This window comes from Microtus pennsylvanicus, chromosome X, assembly GCF_037038515.1.
Source record: "Microtus pennsylvanicus isolate mMicPen1 chromosome X, mMicPen1.hap1, whole genome shotgun sequence".
In the NCBI taxonomy this organism is placed as follows: Eukaryota; Metazoa; Chordata; class Mammalia; order Rodentia; family Cricetidae; genus Microtus; species Microtus pennsylvanicus.
Genome location: NC_134601.1, coordinates 130113733 through 130139032, shown reverse-complemented (window position 1 = coordinate 130139032; position 25300 = coordinate 130113733). Strand labels below are relative to the sequence as shown.

The 25300-nt window shown below is 40.1% G+C and overlaps 1 protein-coding gene across 4 annotated transcripts in view; it reads right to left on the bottom strand.

Moving 5' to 3' along the window:
* Positions 1–4188: 4188 nt before the first annotated feature.
* The window catches only part of Klf8 (KLF transcription factor 8), a 158009-nt gene continuing 136897 nt past the window's right edge, over positions 4189–25300 (bottom strand). For all 4 annotated transcript variants that reach the window (XM_075957847.1, XM_075957846.1, XM_075957845.1 and 1 more), the window contains 4 exons: positions 19544–20105; positions 17646–17757; positions 16253–16392; positions 4189–10129 (listed from right to left, as the gene is read on the bottom strand). In XM_075957847.1, coding sequence (XP_075813962.1) covers positions 9948–10129; positions 16253–16392; positions 17646–17757; positions 19544–20105 — 996 coding nt within the window. In that variant the 3' untranslated portion in view covers positions 4189–9947. The remainder of the gene's footprint in view (positions 10130–16252; positions 16393–17645; positions 17758–19543; positions 20106–25300) is intronic.

The following is a 25300-nucleotide window of genomic DNA, read 5'->3' as shown; positions in this document are numbered from 1 at the left end:
CCAGGAAAGGAGGAGTGTCATGAGAAGTCAGGAGGCTGAGGAGAATCTGAGGATTTGAGAAGTACGGTGGTAAGATACATCCATTAGTCAGGCACCAGCAGGCACCCAGGTACACACAGGCTGTATACATGTGAGCAGACTGGCACCCAGGCCACATGAAGCTAAGTGCGCAGGCCTGTAGAGAAACAGGCAGGTGGGCAAAGGCACAGTCTCTTATGTCTGACCTCAGGGACATACTTATACAGGATCACAAAAGGTGGAACTCAGCCAACAGATTATATAGGTGTTTACTTTGGGAGTCCAAGGACATTCAGAGTCAGCCAATTGGTAGTGACTCACAGCCCCCCCTCCCGAGATGTCCAGTGTCTGCTGTGTTATAGCTGACTCATATCACATATCCATATTAGTACCATGTTATCTCTCTACATAAAGTAGTCCTTATGGTCTTCTTTCCCAGCAATAGTACCCTGGATTTGATCCTTAAAAAACCAAAAGCAGGGTGTAACATATTATCAGAGTTGTGATTTAAAACCTCACATATTATAAGTAGAAATCTAAATTGATGCAATTGCACTGAAAACTATTTTACAATGCTAAGCTAAGCTTAAAAAAAGCAAATGTCTGGGCTGGAGAGATGGCTCAGTGATTAAGAGTACTGGCTGTTTTTCCAAGGGACCTAGGTTCAATTCCCAGCACCCACATGGCAGCTCACAACAGGGGATCTAACACCCTCACAAAGACATACATGCAGGGAAAACACCAAAAAATAAAATAAACACAGAAAAATAAAATTTTAAAAATATTTAAAAGTAAACAAATATTCTATGCACCAGGATTCCCTTCCCTAGATAGAACTTCTTACAAATGGACATCAAAAGCCATTAAGGGAACCTTCCCCGAAGATGTGTTTCTCTAAGTATTGTTACATTTAAACTTGAAACAGTGTTAGGGGAACTCCCTACCACAAAAGGGGTAGTATATAGTATATTTGGAGTAGATAAGTACTTATTCCATCATATGTGTATGATGAAATATCTCACAGCAATAGCTCACAGATCATGGATGGGTCTCACAAACAAAATTCTAAGTAAAGGAATTCAGGCACAAAAGCACATTATGTGTGGTTCAAAAACAAGAAAAGGAACATAGTTGCATTTGCATTCATTGATGACAAGGACATTTTTCAAAAGAGAGGAATGCCATGACTATTGTTAGTCGGACAGAGCCCCTGAGCTAGAACTGAGCTGAAAGCCTCCTCCTGGAAGACTAGCGGTCACCAGAAAGGGAGCCATGGGAGTTTCCAAAGGAGGGAAGCAACCAACAGTCCTTCCCAGCTAGGATGCCTATGAACCACAGTGCCAGCATGGAACCATACACTAAGGTTCAGTAGTGGCACTCATACCTTGGCCATACCTAACAGCTCTTTAACTGGATTAAACCCCACTCAAAAATAGGGAAATTGTGCCTGATCCCGGAAACCTACCCTATCTTGGGAAGTGTCTTGGACCTTGGAGAAGAACCTACAATTGTCTCTTTACTAAACCATCATATTCCCTAAGTATATTCTAAATATTTATCCTTATTCTCACTGATAAATGCAAGCCTCACCCCTCATCATGGACATTTCTCTTTGCAACAGACAGTTTCCTGCAACGTACAACCAAGCCAAATGGAGACTTGCAGAGGCCAGTCCCAACAGACACGTCTATAATACAACTCCTGCACCTAAGGCTCAAGGAACATGGAGGAGGGGGAGAGAGGGGACTGTAAGCGCCAGACACCAGGGCATTTGCTGAGACTCTATCTTCTGGAAATGTCAGAAGCCACACCCATAAAGTCTGAACAAGGGAAAAGCATGCTAATGTGGAGGGTGGGCTACGTCCAACCTAGAAAAAAAGTTACAGGCAACTGAGAAGGGCTGGAAGCAGGAGAAACAGTCTTTATTGGGGATCAGTACACTATTGGCTATCCAATACCAAATGGTCAGCCCTGAAAACATATACATGCAACATTATATGGACTGAGCAGACTGTATTTATGTATTTAGGAATATGTATGTTTGTAACAATAGTTAACAAAAATGAGGCCATGAATTCGAAAGCGAGCAAGGAGGAATATATGGGAGGCTTTGGAAGGACGAAAGGGAAGGGGGAAATGATGTGATTGTATTATAAATTCAAAAAACAAAAAAACTTTAAAAATGAGAGGAATTATATGATGAGCATAGAAACAGGATAGAGGCCACTTCTTTGGAAGGGAAAAAAATGTGGCAAGTGTACATGGTGGCTTCGGAAGGTCTGAGCAATGCCTGTATTCTTTTCAGTCTAAGGACTGAACATGTACATGGGTTGGCTCTATTCCTTCAACTACAGATACGAAGTTCATTTACTCTTTCCCAAAGTTCTGATTACTTATCTAGATGGAAAACGTTTCTCCTAGACACCTAAATTGGCCCTTTCCTACAAGGCAGCCAGTAACAAAGGGCACTTACAAAAAAAAAAAAAGATTTGAAACTTTTTTTTAAAAAAAAAAAAAGAGGTTGAAAAATGGAAAGGACTTCTCTTTACAGCTTGGAAGTACCAGGGAGATGGTGGGTTATAAACAAGAGGGTTCCTGTAGCTGCTGATGTCTGTGGCAGCACAGGAGGCAGAGATGAGTCACCTTTAATCCACTCCTGAATGTAATGACAATCAATTTAAACACAGGAACTGGGAAAGTGGAAATCGTCATCATAGGCCTTGGAAGTTTCTATTTCTGGAGCACAGGTTCAATAACTCTGAATCAGTGTTCTGAAGGCGGGGAAAGTACATGCTTGTATTGGTGGGAGCTGCTGGAGGTTCAGAAATGGGCTGCGTGACTACTAGCGACATAAAGAGACTATATACGCAGGATGGACTGGCATATAGGAAAATTGCCTGATAATCTTTTGTTATGCGTGTTAGGCCCCCCAGGCACAATATAATTGTACACTCTAGTTACCACAGGTACTTGTGATGAGAAGGGGAGGGACTCAAAGCTCACAAGTCCTGCTTCCTTAATGACCACCCAACTTTCTTTCTTTCCTTCTTCCTTCCTTCCTTCCTTCCTTCCTTCCTTCCTTCCTTCCTTCCTTCCTTCCTTCTTTCCTTCCTTTCTTTTTTGTTTTCAAGACAGGGTTTCTCTGTGTAGCCCTGGCTGTCCTGGAACTCACTTTGTAGACTAGACTGGCCTTGAACTCAGAGATCTGCCTGCCTCTGCCTCCAGAGTGCTGAGATTAAAGGTGTGCACCACCACCACCCAGCTTGTAAAGCTCTTTTTATTTAAATCAAACAACCCTCTCTCTTTTATTTTATTTTTTAATATTTTATTTATTTATTTATTTATTATGTATACAATATTCTGTCTGTGTGTATGCCTGCAGGCCAGAAGAGGGCACCAGACCCCATTACAGATGGTTGTGAGCCACCATGTGGTTGCTGGGAATTGAACTCAGGACCTTTGGAAGAGCAGGCAATGCTCTTAACCGCTCTCCAGCCCCAAGCTCTTTTTAACAACACTTTCAAAATATTTTTTGCTTCTCACAAAATAAATAAACACTGAGGGGAAATCTGTAAACTTGTTTGTTCTTTTTAGGATCCATCATCCCAACAGCCTTGGGAAGAGCCACTTTTAATTTGTCCCTCCAACTTCTGGCCTCCATCTCCTTCACAGAAGGAGATCTCCCCTCCCCCCCTTCTACTTTTCTTCTAATGCTTCTCTGCAATGCAAAAGTTTCAGATGAGACTTCTTCCTACGAGCCTGCTCAGGACTAGCAATGTGTTCAGATGTCTTTGGACTTTAAAACTGTCGTAATAGCCTCCTTTACCTATTTACTTCCTCCCAAAAGGCCTGGACAGGAAAACCTAGCATTTGATTCCATACCCTCAGAACTCTTGGGGGATTCTCTATAGGAAATACAAAAACAGCACACAGTCTTCATCAAGTCTTATTCATGGGTATGTCTGAATATAACACAGCAAGAATTAGGAGGGCTTCATGTACTTAGAGAAAAGCATTTTTTGAGACCGTCTGACTTCCTTTGTTGCTGCACAATACTATATAGTACCCTCTGTCACACTTTTTTAGGCAGAGTTTCAAAAAAGAAAATAAGCTACTTGTTCCACATTGAAGAAATACAGTGAGAAGATAAACTGAACACCAAACCCATGGTTTCTGGTTTAAAATATTTTTATTATTAAAAAAGTACAGTAATCAGACAGAACAAGGTTGCTTAGTATTCAAGCACACACCCTGCCTGGAAGCTGCAGTAGGAGGTGCCCACTGAGCTACAACAGAGTAACCTCTGGGTGGCCATGCTTACTGAGACAATTCTCGAGAATCTTCAGGTACACAACAGACTCGGATATGAGAGAGTGCTCAACATCATACCTCTGAACAGGAACAAGTATAAAAGAGAGTGAAAATAGGTGCTGCTCTAAAGCACTAAGATAAGGAGGCACAAACAGAAGAGTTATAGAGACTAATACATAATATACTGTTTTATAATTTCTTTAAATAATGACAAAACTCCAATAAATCCCTTCACTGCAGGCTCCTTTCCCCACCACGAAAGTCAGTTTCTGGTACTGCTCTCCTGCTGCGACCTCCTGTCAAAACCAGGGTTGAACATCACTAGGGACTGTCTTCCCTTTTGATTCAGGAACACAATGAAAACAGCACTGTATACAACGTAGTTATAAAAGTAACATCCAACACGGCTATTTGTACTGACCCTAGGAAACATCTACTGGAAGGGAAGGAGAATTTGTTAACAAAATAGTTATCTCTTCCCTTGTCCCCAACCCACCACCAGAAAAAAAGAAATGGAAAGTATTCCCCAGTGTTTGAAAACCACCTACATAATTTCCATTCTCTTCCGTCCACTCCCAACCCAACCGTCCCACCCCACTCCCCTCCTAGCTTTACTGTTCAATGTACAGTACACGCAGAAAGAGAAAGCTGAACTGATGAAACGGAACTGACCAAAGACTGAAAAGCTTTGAGAAATTGTCTTTGTGCTTCTGACAAAGTTATATGTAATGCAGTCCAACCAGAGTAAGAAAGGGAGAAAAATATCATTTCAAAACTATGTATTTTGCCTCTTATTATTTTAGGTCCTAATATGCTTCAAGTCTGGAAACAGTTGACAATCCCATAGTTACAGGATGTAAGGAAAGTGAGGGTAACAGAACAAACAATATTACTTCCAGTGGCCACTTTTCACTGATCTTTCTTATTGATTTAAATTTCTCTGTTTACTGATGAGGGCTATTCTTCTTTCCCTAGGGTAAATATAGGGTACTCTAATTAGCATCATAGTAATGATTATAATACTTTTTTGCTCATTTAGAGATCACGCATCATATTTTAAACATCTATTAATAAGAAGCCTCACAACACTCCTGTGAGGTAGATATGTGGATCCCCATTTTTAGATGGGTTAATAGAGGCACAGAGAGGTGATGTGACTTGCCTAAAAACTTGGGAAAATACAGAAGAGAGGCAAATCAGGGGACCACCCAGTTGTCAGAGATCCATTTTAGTAAGAAAAAGACAGTGCTAAGTGTTTCTTTAAACTGGGCCCATGCAGTTGCCTTCCCACTCACACACAACGGAAGATCAACAAGCTTCCTTGACTTATTCCAGGTTAGGTCAATCACCAATGGTTTTTGCTTCATGTATGAGAAAGCATTTAGGGGCTAGAATAGAATTGAAAATACAGATAACTTTAATTCAAGAATCTTGTAGACCATTCCGGTTCAAGGAGTTGTGAAGTTCTAAAAATGTTACTACCATAAGCACCGGGTTCTAGTTGGTTGATTTTTCTCATGGGTATAAGGAATAACACTTAAGTCTCTGTTCATATGTATATAAACTAGACTTCAACAATTACAGAAGGTGGATCTATGGTTCTCACTGTTAGCATGGAAGGCTATGGAGATAACTAAGGATTGTAGACAATGGTATGAATTCATATACAGATAATAAAGAAGATCACATATGGAAATGTTTATAGACACGTGCATATATATAGCATAATATATATGCATATATTTCTATTGGCTGAAAAGCCTTGAAGAAATAATATCCCCAACATAGCAAACACATATAGTGCACAGACCTTGGTTTCTGATACAATTCTTCAGTAAAAGGAATTAGAACTCATTGACGAAATGTCTGATTATGAAAGTGCCTCTACAAAACAAAAGCAAGATGAACCTGGAACATCTTACGACACTAAACCTCAAGCACATGCTGAAAAACAAATGATGGGGTAGGTAAAAAAGACTTAGGAATTAATTGAGCTCCTAACAGTCAAAGCTACAATTTGGGCAACAAAATACAAGTAGCATTGGATTATAAAATAAACTATAAAATAAATATCAATGAGTCCATGTTGGCATAAATAATTATGAAAATAAATAAATGGGAAGGAGGTAAAGCTCCCATGCAGAAGAATTCCAAAGAATTTATGGATTGCTCTCAAGAACATGGTTCATAACTCACCATTTCCACATGTGTGGGCTGCACATAGTAACTTCCTTCCAAACAGTATAGCATAATAGGAAAAGGGGTCTATGTGAGAAATTTCACATATACTATTCCAGCCATGTGACTGAAGATAACATGAAGAATGATAAGCTACAGAAATATGATGTTATGAAAATAGTAACTCACTTGTGTGCTTGTTCAGGCCCAAATCCACTAACCTAGTCTTTTCATGAGAAAAATAGCAAGTAAATTCCAACTGAAGAACATGCTCCCAAGGTCCTTGCGAGCAAGGAGATGCTGTCACAACTAAAGGAGCTGTGACGATTAATACAATGCAGTATTCTGAAGGAGATACTAAAACAGGAAAAGGACAGCAGATGAAAACTAAGGGCGTCTGAACACAGCACTGACTGCAGTTAACATTAACATATCAGTATTGTTCCACTAACTGTAACAAGTGTACCATACTAATGTACAATGTGCAGTGAACAGGAACTCTGCTCTACTTTCACATTTTTTTTTATGAAAACCTAAGAGTTCCAACATGGAAAATTTATTTAAAAAGAAATTCTTTTTATAAACATTTGTGTTCTGCACATAAGGAACCCCACTAATTCATCAAACCAATTTATATTTTCTATATTTTACAATGGCAATTATCAATAGTTATATTCAGCTGCCAAAACGTCTACAGGAGGAATTCCACTGTAATAAATTCCTGAATATTATCATCCCATTGAGATTTCCATATCTCGATGTAGGCAAATGTCATACTAACAGTGCTTTGCTGTTGTTAGCCCGTTAAACTTAGTTGAAGCTCAGATGTTAACCAAGAGAGATGCATTTCATTTTCTTTCTGCTCCACCATCTAGCAAACGTGCATGTGCTTTTGGTGCAGTAACTCTACACTGTACTGTGTTTGAATCTCTTTACTCTGTGAAAATTTCTTAATTATGACACATTTTTAAAGAATATGCTTGTAACTAGGAAGATTTTACCATTTTTGGAAAAAAGGGCAACAAGAACAGGGTTCAAATGGTTTCGTGACTAAAGACAACGAACCAAGCGTCTGCACAGTCTATTATCACTCTGCAGAAATATATTTGAATAAAGGCTCAGAGATGCTAGGAACATCAACACTTAGGATCCTAATTTGATCACCCTTATGAGTACTATAATTTGATAGTGCTCATTTGTAAATATATGTCTCAATGTTAATATTGTAACTATATGTCTCAATATCCTGAAGTCTAAGGGGCACATGCCAATTCTGAACTCTGGAAAACAAATCTTAGGATCTAAAGTGGGAAAAAGGTAGGTAACCCTTCAGACTCTGTTCTATAATATTGTACCAACTACTCAATTATAAGCTTAAGCCCATGCATGGTAGTAATATACATTTATCAATCTGTCATACAATGTGGTCCCCATTAATAGACTGACCCTAGATATTTATTAGTGCTTTAGTAATTAGTATACATACAGCTTGGAACTTGCATACCCCAAGTCAGGAAAAATCCTATATGAAGATAATGATAATAGGAAAACCTATATGTCATCTTGAAAAACAAAAGTAGGTCTTAACTTATGGAGAATTTATGGCCTGGAAACAACAAGGTAAATACAAAACAAAACAAAACCAACAAAATATGAGACTAGAACCACCGTGTGCATGGCGTTAGCGGCAATGGCCATAAGCACATTCTACCTACTTTGGCCTCAACTATAGATAAATTTTGAGGATAACATATAAAATTGGACAAATATTGCAACCAATCACATAATTATTCTCTTTAATTTGGTTTACTAGTGTGATCCCTGGGAGGAGTGTACAGGTCTGTAAGGCCTCAAGGAACTATCTGGAGAAAGAATTGAACCCGTATTTGCCTCATCTGGACAGAAGTAGACAGGACCCCTTCTAGATGGTAGAGTTCTAGGATTTAGATAGAAAGGACAGCCACAGGAGGTAGTAACCTAAAGTGTTCACGCTAGAACTTTCGAATATCTGCCAAGAAAAAAGGTTTAGTACAAAGACAACCTTTAGGCAAGAGGCTGCGTCCAATTCTACTGACACAGAGCCCCTCCCCTGTTTCCCAGGAGACGGGATATGCCACATGGAGGTAGATCTGAGGTCCAGGGCCAGGAACAGAGGGTTTTCTGCCCCAGAGAATATTAGGAACAGTCTGATTGGGCAACCAAATGTATATTATGCATCCTGCTGTTACGCCTAAAATAAAATGGCTTGGGGATTGATAGCAGTTCATATGTCAGTGTCGGAAAAACAATCTTTTCTATCTCACTAAAAACAGAAGAAGGAGAGCCAAAAAAATAAATGGCACGAAGTAAACAAAATTCCTTTAGTGCAACCCCTCACCTCTGTATAACATGCTCAGTGTGCAATTTCTCTCAGGTAATCAGACGAATGGTTGCTTCATGTAAACAAAAGAATCAACAGTACAATGTAAGCCATCGAGAGCGCCTTTGCAACAGGCTGCCCTTTGAATGAGGTTTGGGATTAACAGCAGTGCTAACACCTTATCCAAATAATTGCTCACAGGTTCCTCCCAGGTTTGCTTTTTCCTGTCACAGCCCAACACCCTTTCCTAGGATACGTCTCCCTATTGATCTGTCTTTCTGTGCTTTGAATATTTGTCCAAACTTAATCTAAAAAGAATGTAATTGTGCCATAAAACCTTTTATAATAATTATAAAGGAGCATGAGGAGGAAGAGGAGGTCGAAAAAAAATCCCTTCATTTCTTTGATGGACTTCAAAAAGGAGGGCTGGTATTGTCTGTAAACCAAACTGGTAAGAACAAGTAAAACTGGATCTACAAAACCTTTGGGGTTAGAATGAGACTCTGTATTTCAGACTCAATTCTCTGTAAATCTGACCAATCAACACCGTTATGCCCCTTGTACCTATGACTTTGAAAAAAAAAACCCTCATTTTAGGACATCACCAAGTGACTTTAAGTACTGGTTACAGTATATATATATATATCTACATAGATAGATATATATATCCATATATATCTATATATATATGGATAAAAGTTTTATAAAACAAGAGAAAAGAGGGGAGCAGCAGAAATTTGTTCACAGCCTTGAGTTTGATTCCTGTTTTGTTTGTTATTGTAGGAAAAATGTCTATAACATAGCATAAGGGATCAGGGAGGGCAACCATGGGCGCCGCACTAGAATTCAACCCAGGAAGAGGTTGACAAAACTGAAGTCTGGACAGTGGAGAGGTGAAAGCGGAATATGAAGAGCCACATGGAGACCAGCTAACTGTTTCTCCAGTCTCATCAACCTGGCTCAGTAGGCTGTTCTAACCCCAATCACAGGGGCAAGTTGTAGTCAAAAGAGGCAAACACAGTCTCGACCTCAGCACACACTCAGGAGACCAGTGCAGCACGTCTGTTGGGGCCTGGGATATTCACATGGTGTCATGGCGCCGGCGGTGTAGGGACAAGTGGTCAGATCGAGAAAAACTGCGATTGCAGTCTGTGCACCTGAACGGCTTGATGCCCGTGTGCTTACGGAAATGGCGAGTGAGCTCATCCGAGCGAGCAAACTTCCAGGAGCAGCCATCCCAGGTGCATTTATAAGGCTTCTCTCCTGCAGGGGGAATACGGCAAAATTAAGGTAATCAGCAAATGACTTGCTACCACAAACACAGCAGAATGCATGAGTTATATTTATATCAAAGCTCGAGTCCAAAAGTAAGACAATCACAGTAAAGGGGTACACTCATTCACCTTTTTAATTAGTTAGCTTAACAAATAAACATCATATTGCTTGTCTTCTACAAGTTTCAAAATACGCAGACACTGTGGACTGGTTAAATCTAGCTGATTAGCATATGCATTATTTCACACACTGCCTTTTGTAGTGAGGATACTTAAAAATCTACTCAACTACACAGTGCTGTTTGCAGAAGGTCTAAACTTAGGTTGAGACAGTAAAGTGGAGAGAAACAGTCTTTGAATCCTGCTTCTACCACACTAACCTACAGTACACAGTCACTTTGCCCTGGCCAAGTGCATTTTCTCAAATCTAAACAGAAGCAGAAATATCCCACAAGGTTGTTCAAAACATTTTAAAAGGTAGGCAGTGGAGGCTAGACATAGGAAAGCCTGCCGGCACTCCTAGCACTCAAGAGGGAGCGGCAGGAGGAACAAGATTACAAGTTTGAGGCCAGGCTAGTCTACATAGTGAGTTCCAGGCTATACAAGGATATATAGTGAGGTACTCTCTCAAAAAGAAGAAAAAAGAAAAAAAAAATTAGATTGCTAGTACAAACTGTATTCCCCTAGCTGTGACCCAATGCCTGGCAAGAAGCAAGCTAGGGAAGAAAGGATTTATTCTGGGTCATGGTTTGCAGGCATGCAGTTCATTAAGGCAAAGTAGACATGGTGGCAGGAGGCTCCATCCATGTCAGGTGCTCGGTCCAGTGTGTACTCACATCTCTGCAGATCAGGAAGCAGAAAGAGGAAAGTCGGGCTGGGCTGTAAGCCTACCTCCCCGAGATTCACTTTCTACAGCCAAGCCCCAACTGCCAAAATTCCACAACCTCCCCCAAATAGCACACACAAGCAGCTGGGGGCCAAGTTTTCAAACACAGGAGCCTGTAGGCGGAATTTGACATGCAAACTGTAACACAAATCCAGGTGGCTGCCACTTTCTACTCGACTACTTGAGTCTAGCTATAGTCTTTCATCGGATACTTCCTAATGGCTGATCTGAAATAAATCCATCGACAACAAGAGCACGTGATTCAATGGAAAGAGCACTCAGATGAAGCTTGCTTGCTCCTCTGTCCGGTCATAAACTCTTCCATGGAGAGGAATGGGGAGAGCTATCAAGCTCCATGCTCTGAATCTTACGGTTAAAACTGGATTATATATGGGACATATATGACCAGGAGAGGAAAAAATGGAAAAAAGTAGTACAGGAAGAACTACCAAAGCACAATCCCATTATATGCATGGGTCATATACCACACACTTATACACTCAGGATAAAGGAAACATCGACACATTGAAACAGAAATTATAGGAAAAGTATCAACAATGGGAAAAGTAAAAAAGAAGGATGGCAGGAGACTTTTTTTTTACAACTTTTTGTACTGTTTGAATACTTTAAAATCAGGATGTAGACATATATAACATATATGATAGACATCATATATATTATAACAAAAAAAATAAGCCAGGACTGGTAGTGAACACCTGCAATCCTAGTACTAAAGAAAGTGAGGTAGGAGGTCCAGGAATTTGAGGCTAGTCTGTGTTCCTAAGTGAGAAGGTATTGCAGAAGTTAATTAGTTGGGGCTGGAGAGATGGCTCAGTGGTTCTGAGCACTGGCTGCTCTTACAAAGGATCTAGGCTCAATTCTCTGCACCCATATGATAACTCACTACCATCAGTAACTCCAGTTCCAGGGGATCTGATGCCTCTATGCCTCTTTCTAGCCTCTGTGGCACCGGGCACACACGTGGTACACAGGCATACAGGGGAAACACCCATACACATACAATAAACATAAATAAATCTAATTTTTTTCAAAATACGGTTTCTCTATGTAGCCCTGGCTGTCCTGGAATTCATACTGTAGAACAGGCTGGTCTCAAACTCAGAGAGATCCTCCTGCCTCTGCCCCCTGAGTGCTGGGATTAAAGGTGTACATCACTACCACCCAGCCAAAACTTTATTTTAATTAAAGGAAGTATGCTATGTGAACAAATACACATTAACTGTGGATAAACACAGATCACAAATCATAGTAATATTTGTTTTTTCCTTTATATGCTTCTCTGTTTCTCATCTACTAGAATGAGTATTATTTTATAATAAAAGACAATAAATAATGCAGACACAGAATGTATTAGGAGTCTAACAGTCTTTGCTCTTCTATCCCTCTTTTCCCCATTATAAAATTTCTGAGGCATTTGCTTTGTGCTGTTTTAAAGTCTGGTGGCAATCAGATTTGCATCTTCTCTTTTAACTTACTGCTTGCCGCCTACTAACCCTCTCGAGTGTTCACTAATTACTTAGTAGATAATGGGCGACAGAATTAAATCTGGTCTATCTCACAGGTTTGGAGCATTACCAGGAAACTATTTGGTTGATTAAAGATGTTAGTTACTGATCATTTCAGTATTCAGAAATTGCTGCATTAGCCTTTAAGAAGAATGGCACACAGCTGGAAGCATTAAAGACTAAAGACAATCTGGGTGTAGTGGTACACACCTTTTATTTCAGAACCACAAGACTGCACAGGGAGACCTCTGAGTTCAAAGCCAGCCTGGTCTATATAGTGAGTTCTAGGCTAGGCAGTGCTACCCTGTCTATCTCTTTCACCGAAGAAAAGAAGAAACTGGTAGGTTATGCAAGATTATTAACATCTAGAAAGAACAACAGGATCTCAGAGAATGTAGGAAGTGCAAATGAGTTTTTTTTTCACTTTTATTCAACATAGTAATAGCCCATCTCCACACTCCGCAACAGTTTTGCTATGTATAGACTTTATTGTGACTGCTCAAGGATTTCTCCTAGGAGATCCTATTTTCACTACACCCAGATGAATTATAACCAACGTGTTGAGGTAGTGCCACCGTGTGGCAATCTGAGCTCACTGCTAGAACACTCATTCAAAATAGTTCAGGAAGAAGTCCCTTTTTCTATTTCAAGATCTTTGCCTTTTATTATGGTTAATGAAGCTTTTGTTCAAGTTAAGGTCAGTGTCATCTAGACACCAAAACTTGATGAGGACACATAAAAAAAGAAAGCAAACAAGGTACAGGACAACAGTCTTGATGAACACAGACACAAAAATCATCAACAAATTATTTTCAACTCAATTAAACAGCATATCAAAAATAAGCCATATTTAACTTGATTAAATTCTGGTGTGCCAGGATGGATCAACATACACAAATTGATAAATGTAACATAGTACATAGATAAGATCAAAGATAAATATGCCATGATAATCTCCAAAAATGCAGGACAGGACTCTGATACAGTTCAACATATAGTCATAATATAAGCCTTGAGGAAATTAAGAATAGGAGGATCATACCCCAACATTATAAAGACTATCAGCAAGTCGATAGCCAGCATAATATAGAATGAGGACGAACCGGAAGCATTTCTTTTACAATAAAAAAACAAGGCAAAGATGTCTATAATTCATACTCCCTTTAAATACAGTGCTTGAAATTTTATGCACAGCAATAAAACAAAATGAGAGAGAGAGAGAGAGAGAGAGAGAGAGAGAGAGAGAGAGAGAGAACTGAGATGGACTTCTTCACTTGGTAAAGGTGCTTGCTGCCAAGCCTGACAACCTGAGTTTTATTTTTCTAGAATAAAAATATAGGTGATACTCAAAAGGAAGCAAAAATAAAAGCAGAACCCGATACTGAGTAGATACCGTTATGACTGTTCTGCGTCCCTTTATTGTCACTTCATTAGCTCTATGCTGTAAACAGTGAACCTAAATGGCTTCCTAAACCCTTTTCCAGCACCGCCATGACTCTGGTTCTTATAAGCTATATAATAAAAATGATGTTGAAAATGTATGTGCTCCGCAGTCTTTTAATTTTATTTTCTTTACCTTCCTTCCTTCCTTCCTTTCTTCCTTTCTTTTTGTTTTTTAAGACAGGATTTCTCTGTGTAATAGTTCTGCTGTCCTGGAACTCACTCTGTAGACCAGGCTGGCCTCGAACTCTCTGCCTCCTGAGTGCTGGGATTAAAGGTGTGTGCTATCACTTCCTGGCTCACTTGAAATTGATAAGGATGTACAAAAGACCTAAATAGCCAAAGCAATCTTAAACAAAATGTTTATGATATTAATGCTGAAGGTATTACAAAATACACTACAGAGCAATAGTAACAACAACAACAAAAAAACAGTGCTGGTAAAAAAAAATCAGACACATAAACCAATGGAATAGAATAAAGAACCTAGAAATAAACCCACATGTCTACAGCCATTAAATTCTTGACAAAAGAAAAAAATTATGTTTTGGTACAAAATAACCCCAAGAGGTTATGTGGGGCTATGTGTTGATGACTTGTCCCTAGTTGGTAATGCTAGAAGTGACTGGATTATTAATCAATGCTTAATCCATTGACGCTCTTAAAACTTTACATTATTCATAAGTGATGGAAAACACAAGACAGCGCCTGCATAGAGGATGGGTGCATGAAGATATATATACTCAGAAAGCATATCTTGTTCATGGGCCTTCTTTGTTCATCTGTGTCTCTTGTACACCACCATGTGGTGAGCTACTCTCTTCCCTGACATATTTTCTCCACAATGTTCTGCTTCACTGGAAGCAACAGAGGCAGGTGGCCACACACTAAAACTAGAAACAAAAATATAATTTTCTCTTTAAAGTTTATTTGCTCAGCCAGGTGGTGGTGGTGCACACCTCTAATTCCAGCACTTGGGAGGCAGAGACACTTGGATCTCTGTGAGTTTGAGGCCAGTCTGGTCTACAGAATGAGTTCTAGGACAGGCTCCATGGCTACTGGGAAACCCTGTCTTGAAAAACCAAAAGAAAAAAAAGTTGACTTGCTTAAATATTTAGTTACAATGATGAGAAGCATCTAATGCACACATATTGGGGAAGATCATCTGTGACAATAACTGGTGCTAAGAAAACTAGATACCCACATGGGAAGCATTGAAAATTTATCCCTATTTCTCACTAAACAAAACGAAACTCACAATGGCATAGAAACTAATGTCAGAACCATAATTTTGAAACTTAGAGGAAATATGTAAAATACTTCAATGACTCTAAGAGCTCAGGAAATAAACTCAAGATGGGGTGAAAAATTAAAATGCATCTGCAGAACAAAGAAAAAATCAGCAAAAGACACAACCAATAACGTGAGAGAAACATCTCTGCTAGCTACGCATAAGAGAGAAGATTAGTATCCAAAATATGCAAAGAACTCAATATAATAGCAAATTAGTAATTCACTCACTAAATGGGAAAATGATGTGGACACTCACTACTGAAAAGAAGTACAAATGTTCCAGTAAATACATGAAAATATGCTTGGTTTTCAGCCATCGCAGACACATAAAAGGAACCCGTATGCTACCCTAGCCTAGTCAGAATAGCTAGCATAATAAATAAACAAATACAGCACACTATGGTAAGAATAATATGAAAAAAAAAGATTCCTGGTATACTGATGGTAGAAAAGTAAACTAGTACATAGAAAACAATATAGAGAATCCTTAAGCAAAACTCAAAAATATGATGGGTTTGGTATTGGATACTTAGAATTCCAGCACTTGGGAGATGAAGGCAAAAGTATTAGAAATTCAAGGTCAGTCTCAGTTATATAGCAAGTTTGAGGCCATGGGTGGCTACATGATATCCCATTTCAAAAAAAAAGTGAACAACAAAAGAAAACCAAACAAAAGCTCAAAGGGGCTGGTGATGTAGCTAAGTTAGTAAAGTGCTGATACCATGCATGATGCCTTGGACCTATTGACTACATGGCACTGCAAAACTAGGCCCAGCAGCACATTCATTTGGACGGTACCAGGCTTTCTGTTTCGCTAGACTGTTCTTGGTGTTAGGATAAGAACAATAAGATGAAAACCCATAAGTGATCTTCTCTTCCTTGTAGTTTTTCTCTCTCCCTCTAGCCTCCTCTATGTATGCAGGTGTGTGCTGGAGCTGGAACAGTGGGGGGGGGGTGAGGGACAGACCTGTATGGATTCTGCGGTGAGCTTTCAGGTGAGAGCTTTTGGTGTACACTTTGCTGCATCCGGCAAAGTCACACTGGTGAATCCGTCTTCTCTTTAAGTCGAGAGAGTCTTCTCCCTGCATTTGGGCCATTGTTGCTGGTCTAAATAAAGGAAGAAAGATTAGACTAATTACAGTGGTGGGATTTCAGACCATTTTATCATTTATGCAAATTTAATGCTAGCTCCCCTAAGAGAAGAAATAGCTGGAAGAATGTAAGCAATTCTTTCAACTAGGCCAGTCTGCTTAGGAAATGCAACTCACTGAGAAAGCACTGGAGGTGGTAATTTTTCTTTGAGTAGCTACGATGTCAAACAGTGTGAACATTTCACTTCAACATGTGCCATTATCATGCTTAACAAAATGTATTTTTCATATAACATGTTTGTTCATGAAAGAGATAGCTTGATAGAGGAAGCCATTATGGGGTTAGGGAGAAACTGGTGCTAGGGAAATTCCCAGAAATCCTCAAGGATGACCCCAGCTAAGACTCCTAGCAATAGTGGACAGGATGCCTGAGCTGGCCTTTCCCTGTAATCAGATTGATGACAACCTTAATTGTCATCATAGAACCTTCATCCAGTAACTGATGGGAGCAGATGCAGAGATCCACAACCAAGCACCAAGCCAAGTTCCTGGAGTCCAGTGGAAGAGAGGGAGGGGAGATTACATGAGCAAGGGAGGTCAAGATCATGAAGGGGAAATCTACAGAGACAGCTGACCTGAGCTTGTGGGGGCTCATACACCCTAGACCAACAGTGGGGGAGCCTGTATAGGACCAAACTAGACCCTCTACATGGAAGTGACAGTTATGTAGCTTGGTCTGTTTGAGGGGTCCATGGCAGTGGGACCAGGATCTATCTCTGGTGCATGAGCTGGCTTTCTGGAACCCATTCCCTATGGTGGAATGATGCCTTGCTCAGTCTTGATGCAGTGGGGAGGGGCTTGGTCCTGCCTCAACTTAATGTGCCAGGCTCTGCTAACTCCACATGGAAGGTCTTACCCTGTCTGAGGAGTGAATGGTAGGTGGGTTGTTGGAAAGGTGGGGGGGAGGAGCAGGAAGAGGAGAAGGAGGGAGAACTGTGGTTGGTAATTAAAATGAATAAAACATTTAAAACAAAAAATAAAAAAAATCATGGTTGCTTAATGCAAGCTAATTGCTTCCAATTCCTTTCAAGATTAGAAAGCCAGGCTATTAGAGAAAAACACTACAAAAGTACACACACTTATATAGTTCTTGGGGAAAGCAGTTAGCTTATACTTCGTTTTCCTCAATCTTTTACTGCTGTGTTCTGTTAATTCTAACTCTATACATGCGTGCGTGTGTGCGCACGCGTGCACACTTTAAATACTTACTCTTGCTGCAATCCCTGCAGACTATGTAAGGCTGAAGATCCGCTCTCAATCGCACTCTCATCACTATCACTTGGAAACTCCAGGGGAGACATGGAGGTGGGGTCAACTTTGACTAAAAAAAAAGAAAGGGAGTACTATAGACCAGGAAAATAACTGTGCACTGCTACAGTTATTTTCACCTCGACAATTATTTTCAGAATTCCCACATTAAGAAGTAGGAGATAGAAAAATCTTGGAAAAAAAGAAAGAGGAGGAAGGCAGTAACTACTAAACAATTTTTTAGCATAAGAAAGGACAGAGGTGTCTCTGAAGGAAAGGTAGCAATGACTGTCCTCCCATCACCAGAATGTGAATTTCTCCAAGACACGATCTAAGTATGATGTATCCATCCCTCTACCTCCAGCTCCCGGGAAAGGGTTTGTAGGAAAGATGGGTTCCATGTATTTTTGAGACACTGAAGTCTCTGAAGAGTTCCCTGACTGTCGTGAGAGAATTCCTAGGATTATCCCAACAATCACAACACTCAAAACTGATTGTAATATTACACACATGGTGATGACAAATATTTCAGACCATGTTAGAAGCAACAGATTTTCTTTTATCGTTTCTGATTATGAACAAAATCAACATAATTCTGGAAAAGGAACTTTTGTTGAGGACAATGAAAGACGGGGTTTAATTTATACGTTCTGAATTCTGAGCTCACTTCAAAAGTTAAATAAGATAGGCCTGGTGAAACAGACCTGTAACCCCAGCTACTCAATAAGCTGATGTGGAAGAATCACAATTCAACAACTGCTAGGGTGATATATGTTAAACCAGTCTGAGTACATTCGTGAAACTGTTATCTCAAAAAAAGGTTTGTTTTGGTTTTTTTTAATCAAAAAGAAGGCTGGGGGGTTTAGTTCAGTAGAAGAGTACCAGTAGTACCACCAAGCATAAATAAACAGATAGATGATAGCATATGAAACTCTTGCAAGCAAATTTTCAATCTTATTTGTTCAACAAATGATCTGTAGTAAAGTACTAGAGAGCCCTGTGCTGGGTGTCCCTAGAGAGGTGCAGAGTCACATCATAAAGTCTTCATGTAGGAAAAATGGCCTCATACTCTTGAAATCAAATAAAATCTTCAAAGCAATAAAATCTTAAAAGGAAGGTCACAGACGTCAAATAAAGGGCTTCCCAAGAAACGTGGCTATATTGCCGAGACTTTTCTATAGAGAACAGGGACGGTGTGGTGAGCCACCACCGAGCTCGGCTAAGTTACGGCCCTGGGAGGAAGAGTGAGTTTTCTAACAAACCGTTCCTAAAGGCACAGATAGCAAATAGCGCAGTAATCTGGGAAGGCCCAGGATGAACAAGGTCTTACTAAGTGCAGTTTTTCAATTTAGTTTGTAATTTAACTCAGAGTTCAAATTTTGCATTTTCTTTTAAAATAGCACTATTTTTAAATATAGTGATTTAAATTATTAATTACCAAAAAAACAAAGATTCTAGGAAGACACGTGCTATTTCACTCAAGAATATGCATCTTTGTTTGAGAAACATGTTCTATCTAACGGAGATCAATTATAGGTTCTTTTGTGACAAGGTCTCCTTGTCACAAGTTCCTTGCCACAGTGTGGCCTGGAGCTTGCAGTCCAAGGTTAGTCTGGGACTCTCTTACCCCAGCCTCTCAAGTGCTGACATTACAGATATGTGCCAAGACACATGGCTCATTATACATTCTTAAGCATTATAGAGAAATTATTTTAGAACCACTTTTTTAAAAATGATAATTTAAAAAAATCTCCTTTGAAACAGTGTCCCTCCCGATTGGAAGAGGTGAAAAGAGACAAAACAGAATGACTGAGAAAGCAAGTTCTCTGACTATAAGAAGCTGTAAAGCCTGCACTCACCTGACCCAGCATTTTTGCCGTCCCCTCCAATGAGTGGGACAGTAATAGCTGCAGGACTGCCGTCTGCAGGCAGACTGGTATAGACCATAGGCAAAGACTGCACCACCAGCGGGATTGTTTTTAGTCCACCCATCTTATTTGGCAAACTGACTGAGGGGATGGTGTGAATCACATGTAAAATCGGCTGGCCCGCCGTCCCCGGAGAGGACGCCAGGATAGAGCCTGGAGTGAGAACGGTAGGAATGGCCGGTGAAGGGCCTGTGTCAGATGAAGTGGGCATCGCCATGGCCTGGGCTGCAGATGGTGGCTTGGGAGGCCGTATTGGAGCTTGCAGCATGCTAGCAGGCTGGAGAGGAGCCTTCGGCTTGTGAAAGGAGAGGTCAACTGGTTCCACCTGGGGCAGGTTGAAATCACTAGCCAGGAGCTCTTCTGGAGGCTCGATCTTGATATCATTAAACAGGGCTGGGTGCTCCATTGGGCTGGCATCCAGGAGTGGGGAAGAAGTCATATTACTTCTGTGTGCTGTCACAGAGGGATCTCTGATCTGAACAGGGCCAGTGACCTAAAATAAATGAATATGAGGTGAGACAGCCACTGTTAGTATTCTACAGAGACACAGGAACAATGAAAGAAAGAAATCTCTACACTCATGGAAAAGATACATCATATTGAAAGAAATGAGACCGTAATACACTACAAAATAAAAAGGAAAGAAAATGGTACTATGCACCAGTGTTAAGTATTGACACTACTGTATCGTACAATTGATAAAAATCCTTTAATTAAATTTTCATGGCCGAGCAGTGGTGGCAAACGCCTTTAATCCCAGCATTTGGGAGGCAGAGGCAGGCAGATCTCTGTGAGTTCAGGGCCAGCCTGGTCTGCAATAACTAATTCCAGGACAGCCAGGGCTGTTACACAGAGAAACCCTGTCTCAAAAAAAAATTCACAATCATAGAGCTAAAATGAAATTCAATTTTAACTCAAAAAATCCAATAAAAGGGTGTTCATTTAGAAAATAGCTCTTGAAAAAAGGAGCAGAAACCATTTACACAATGGTCCTGCAAAGGCAATGTTTTAAGTCCAGTGATAGCAGTTATGAGTAAGACACAGCAATACTATTCTTAACTTACTTATGAATAAGGCACAGCTAAGTATATACTAACTAGAATGTTAGAATGAGTACCTTGCAAGTCATACTGAAATAAGTAATGTGATATATAAACAAGATGCTTCAGAGAAACGAGGAAGTAGATGTAGCACAGTGGTACATCATTTGCCTAGCAAAATCAAAGTCATAGGTTCCACTTCCAACACAGAAAAGATTTGCTTGGGGGTGGGGGGTAATCTGTTCTATCTAGACAGGGAAGGCTTTAAGGAGAAGGTGACATTTTAGGTGAGTCAGAGAATTAATAGGCTTTCCCAAGGAGAGAAAAGAGGTAAGAAGAGCACTTCTATTAGCAATGGTGTGTTAGTAGATAACAGGCACAGGGAATATGATACAGGGTAATTAGTTGAATTTACATGCAATGTTAAATTTTGTAAGTTCTAAAATGTGGAATAATTAAAAATTAAATGCACATCTATCTATAATCCCATCAATTGGGAAGTTGAGGCAGGAGAGTCTGAGGTGAGAGGACTGTGAGTCTGAGGCCAGCCTGAGATACACAGTGACTTGGCCTGCATGCATACACACATGCACACGCAGACATGCATGCAGACACACAGAGATAGAGATAGAGAGAGACAGAAATGCAGAAACCCAGGCAAAGACATTTGCACCCCCACAGTCACTGCAGCTGTTTTTCCAATAGCTAGGACATGGATGAACTCTGTTTAGCAATTGATAAGAGGATAAAGAAAACATGATAAATACACTCAATAGAATAGTATTCATCCTCAAAAGGAATAAGATCCTGTTATCAGTTCAACATGGATGGAACTGGAGATCTTTATTTTAAGGAAAACAATGGAGGCACAGAAACACAAGTATCACATGATCCTATTCATGTGCGGAAGCTTTAAATAAACTCAATTTGCACAAATTGGGAACAGAAAAATTGACTACCAGAGCTTAGGGACAATGGAAGGAAGATGGGCAAAGAATGATCAATAGGAACCAAGCTATGGTTTAATAAGCAAAGAACCCTGGAATCCTATCCCACAGCCTCCTGTGTGGCTACATATGACATTGGGCTAAAGAGACGGCTCAGCGATTAAACATGCTTACTGCTCTTGCAGAGGACGGAGTTTCAGTTCCCAGCACCCACATGGTAGCTCACAGGCCACCTGTGATTTCAGTTTCAGGGGGACCCCACATCCTCTTCTGCCTCTAAAAACACTACACGCACATGTACTCATGCAGGCTCACATTTGTAAAAATAAAAACTTAAAAACAGAAAAGAGTTTGACAATTTTTATTATAAAACAACAAATGTCTGAGGAAATGGCTGTGTTTAGCATAAGCTGCACATTATTCAATGTATACAGATATCCAAACATGACACGGCACTACATTAAAGTATATGAACTTTGTTTTTAATTTATTAGTTAAAATACAATCAAAAATACTAATAAATGGTCACTGAACATGTAATATAAACAGAAAAGTCCCAATCTAATTAAAATATCTCTAAAAACTTGATCAAATCAGATGTCAAGGATGTTGGGTACTGGGTAAACAACAGCCAAGCAATATAAATCAAGACTATGGCCTTGGAGATGATAGTGCCACTTCAGCCAATAATCAGAGTACGGCTCTACTTTCTGAAAACACATTTGAGTTATGGAAGTTTTAAACTATTAGAGATGTTCAAAATGCTTACTGAGCTAGTCTCCAGTGTGATTTGGAAAGAAGGGAAAGGGGATTCGAGGAAAGGCTGGGTAGCAGAGGAGTACAGTGACATGAGCAAAGCTATGAAATTTCTGCCAATGACCGGAGAGCAGTGAGAGACGAATTTAAAGAAAGGAAACTTGGAAAAACTCGACTGCTAACTGGATACGCGCGGTATGAATGAGCTTTGTTAATTATAATTATAAGGTATGATAACGGTACTACAGTAGTAACTATTTTTTAAAAATTGATGAGAGAAAATAAGGAGCTGAATTCTGAAAGGAAGAAATATAGAGAGGTAGCGTCCTCTTGCTGTGACTTCACTTACGGACCACACCCCAAAAGTATTAAGGGAATGAGTGTGGGCACAGAAAAAGAATCTAAATTCAACCATCAGAACTTAACCAGACTTCCATCTGCATTTCTCTTCTGTTTGCTAACTTGGAAGCCCCCAACTCAATTTGGGCCTTGTGCTAATCTTTTTTTTTACATTATGCATCTTCATATCCTTCCTTCCATCACTTCATAAGCATCTCAAGCAACCTGTAACTCACGTGTGGATTAACCCCCTTTGTGAAAGGGGCTCAGAAAAATCCCATTAGCAGGAGCAGGTGTGGCGTCAGGTGGAGACCAGAGTGATAACGTTATCAAGATCTGCTTCACTGGGGCTAAGGAGATGGGTCAGTGGTTAAGAGCACTTGGTGCCCATGCAGAGGACCTGAGGTTCAGTTCCCAGCACCCACATGGTGGCTCACAACTGTCTGTATAACTACAGTTCCAAGGGATCCAGTGTCCCGCATCTGGCACCATGGGCACTTGTATATACACAAACAGGCATGCACACATATACATAAAAACAAATTTTTGAAAAAGAATCATTTTAGTAAACATCTTTACTGATCTCTGGATCTCCCAAATCAATTTAAGCAACCATGTTTTTCTACATTCCTACTTGTCTCTGCCAGAGTAGCTTCATTCAGTGGTATCAAAAGTAGAATCAAAACAATCTGTAAGGCTGGAGAGATGGCTCAGCAGTTAAGACCCACTGGCTGCTCTTCCAGAAGTCGAGAGTTCAAGTCCCAGCAACCACATGGTGGCTCACAACCATTTGTAATGAGATATGGTGCCCTCTTCTAGCCTGTAGGCATGCATGCAGACAGAACATTACAATACTTACATAAATCTTTACAAAAAGATTCTTTAAGCAAAGCAGGAAGGTCACGCATTTCCACAATTTTTTAAATATTTATTTATTATGTATACAATATTCTGTCTGTGTGTATGTCTGCAGGCCAGAAGAGGGCACCAGACCCCATTACAGATGGTTGTGAGCCACCATGTGGTTGCTGGGAATTGAACTCAGGACCTTTGGAAGAGCAGGCAATGCTCTTAACCACTGAGCCATCTCTCCAGCCCCACATTTTTTTTTACGATGGCTTCTGAAGATACTGAGAAAAGAGCTACAATAAAAGTTGTTAGATGCAGGGCTGGAGAGATGGGTCAGTGGTTAAGAGCAGTGCCTGCTCTTCCAAAGGTCCTGAGTTCAATTCCCAGCAACCACATGATGGCTCACAACCATCTATAATGAGGTCTGGCGCCCTCTTCTGGCCTGTAGGCATACAGAAAGAACATTGTATACATAAATAAATATTTTTTAAAAAAGTTGCTAGATGCAATATTTTCTCTTTTTCTTTTTAAAGATTTATTTTTATCTTTAATTATGTATGTATGTGCACACATGTGGGTATGTGCACATTGCAGCTAGGTTTCTGTGGAGATCAGGCGCTAGGAACTGAACCCCAGGTCCTCTGCATGGGCACCAGGTGCTCTTAACCACTGACCCATCTCCTTAGCCCCAGCGAAGCAGATCTTGATAACGTTATCACTCTGGTCTCCACCTGACGCCACACCTGCTCCTGCTAATAAGATTTTTTTGAGCCCCTTTCACAAAGGGGGTTAATCCACACGTGAGTTACAGGTTGCTTGAGATGCTTATGAAGTGATGGAAGAAAGGATATGACGATGCACAAAGAAACTGAATTCCCTGGACCTGGAGTTCCATGTGGATGTGAGCAACCTAATATGGACGCTGACAGCTGAACTCAGATCCTCTGCAAGAGCTGCATACACTGTTCACCACTGAGGCATCTCCTCAGCCCTATATACAATATTTTCTCTAATAAGATCACTGGTGCTGATATATAGATAGACACAACAAAGAAGTACTTAGTTACAATTTTTAATGTGTTTTCTAGGGTCCGTGCTTTAGGCCTAGAATTCTAAGGAAGTCAAACCTCTGAGTCTTACATATAAAGTGGAGACTATTTGTAAATTTCCTCTTTTGCCAAGGCCATTGCTAGGACAAAGAGTGCTACCCGCGATACTAATATCAGCACAAGGGCTCGCACAAAGCTGGTACTTGATCTGCAGCTACTCAGGTTACTGAAAACATTATTCAAGAACACCCTAAATGGAAACTGAACAAAGAAAGTGTAGAAACACATTTATGCTTCTTGCTTTGATGAGAGATAATGGCACAGGCCCTGTTCAAACTCTCTATCCTGGGTTGAGCTTCTGCAGACCAAGCCTGCTTTGTGGATTCTCAATTTTTCACTCAAACTGTCTGCAATGGTGCTTAAATCATTGCTCTCTCTTGCTGTCATCACATAGCTCTGAAGCAAATGTTAGAAGGTGGTTATTTAGATCCTAGTGTTTTAATAACTTCCTTAATGAATATCATTACATTTTCCATCTGGACAGACTGATTTCACATATTACTTGTTATAGCAAAATGAATCCAGCCTATAACAAGTATTTCCTGGGTGTCAACGCTTCTACAAGTAAGCTCCTTAAGAAAATGTACTGCACTTGGAAGCAGGCATCAATTACGTTTGTGATTTAAAGACAGCCATATTTATCTACTA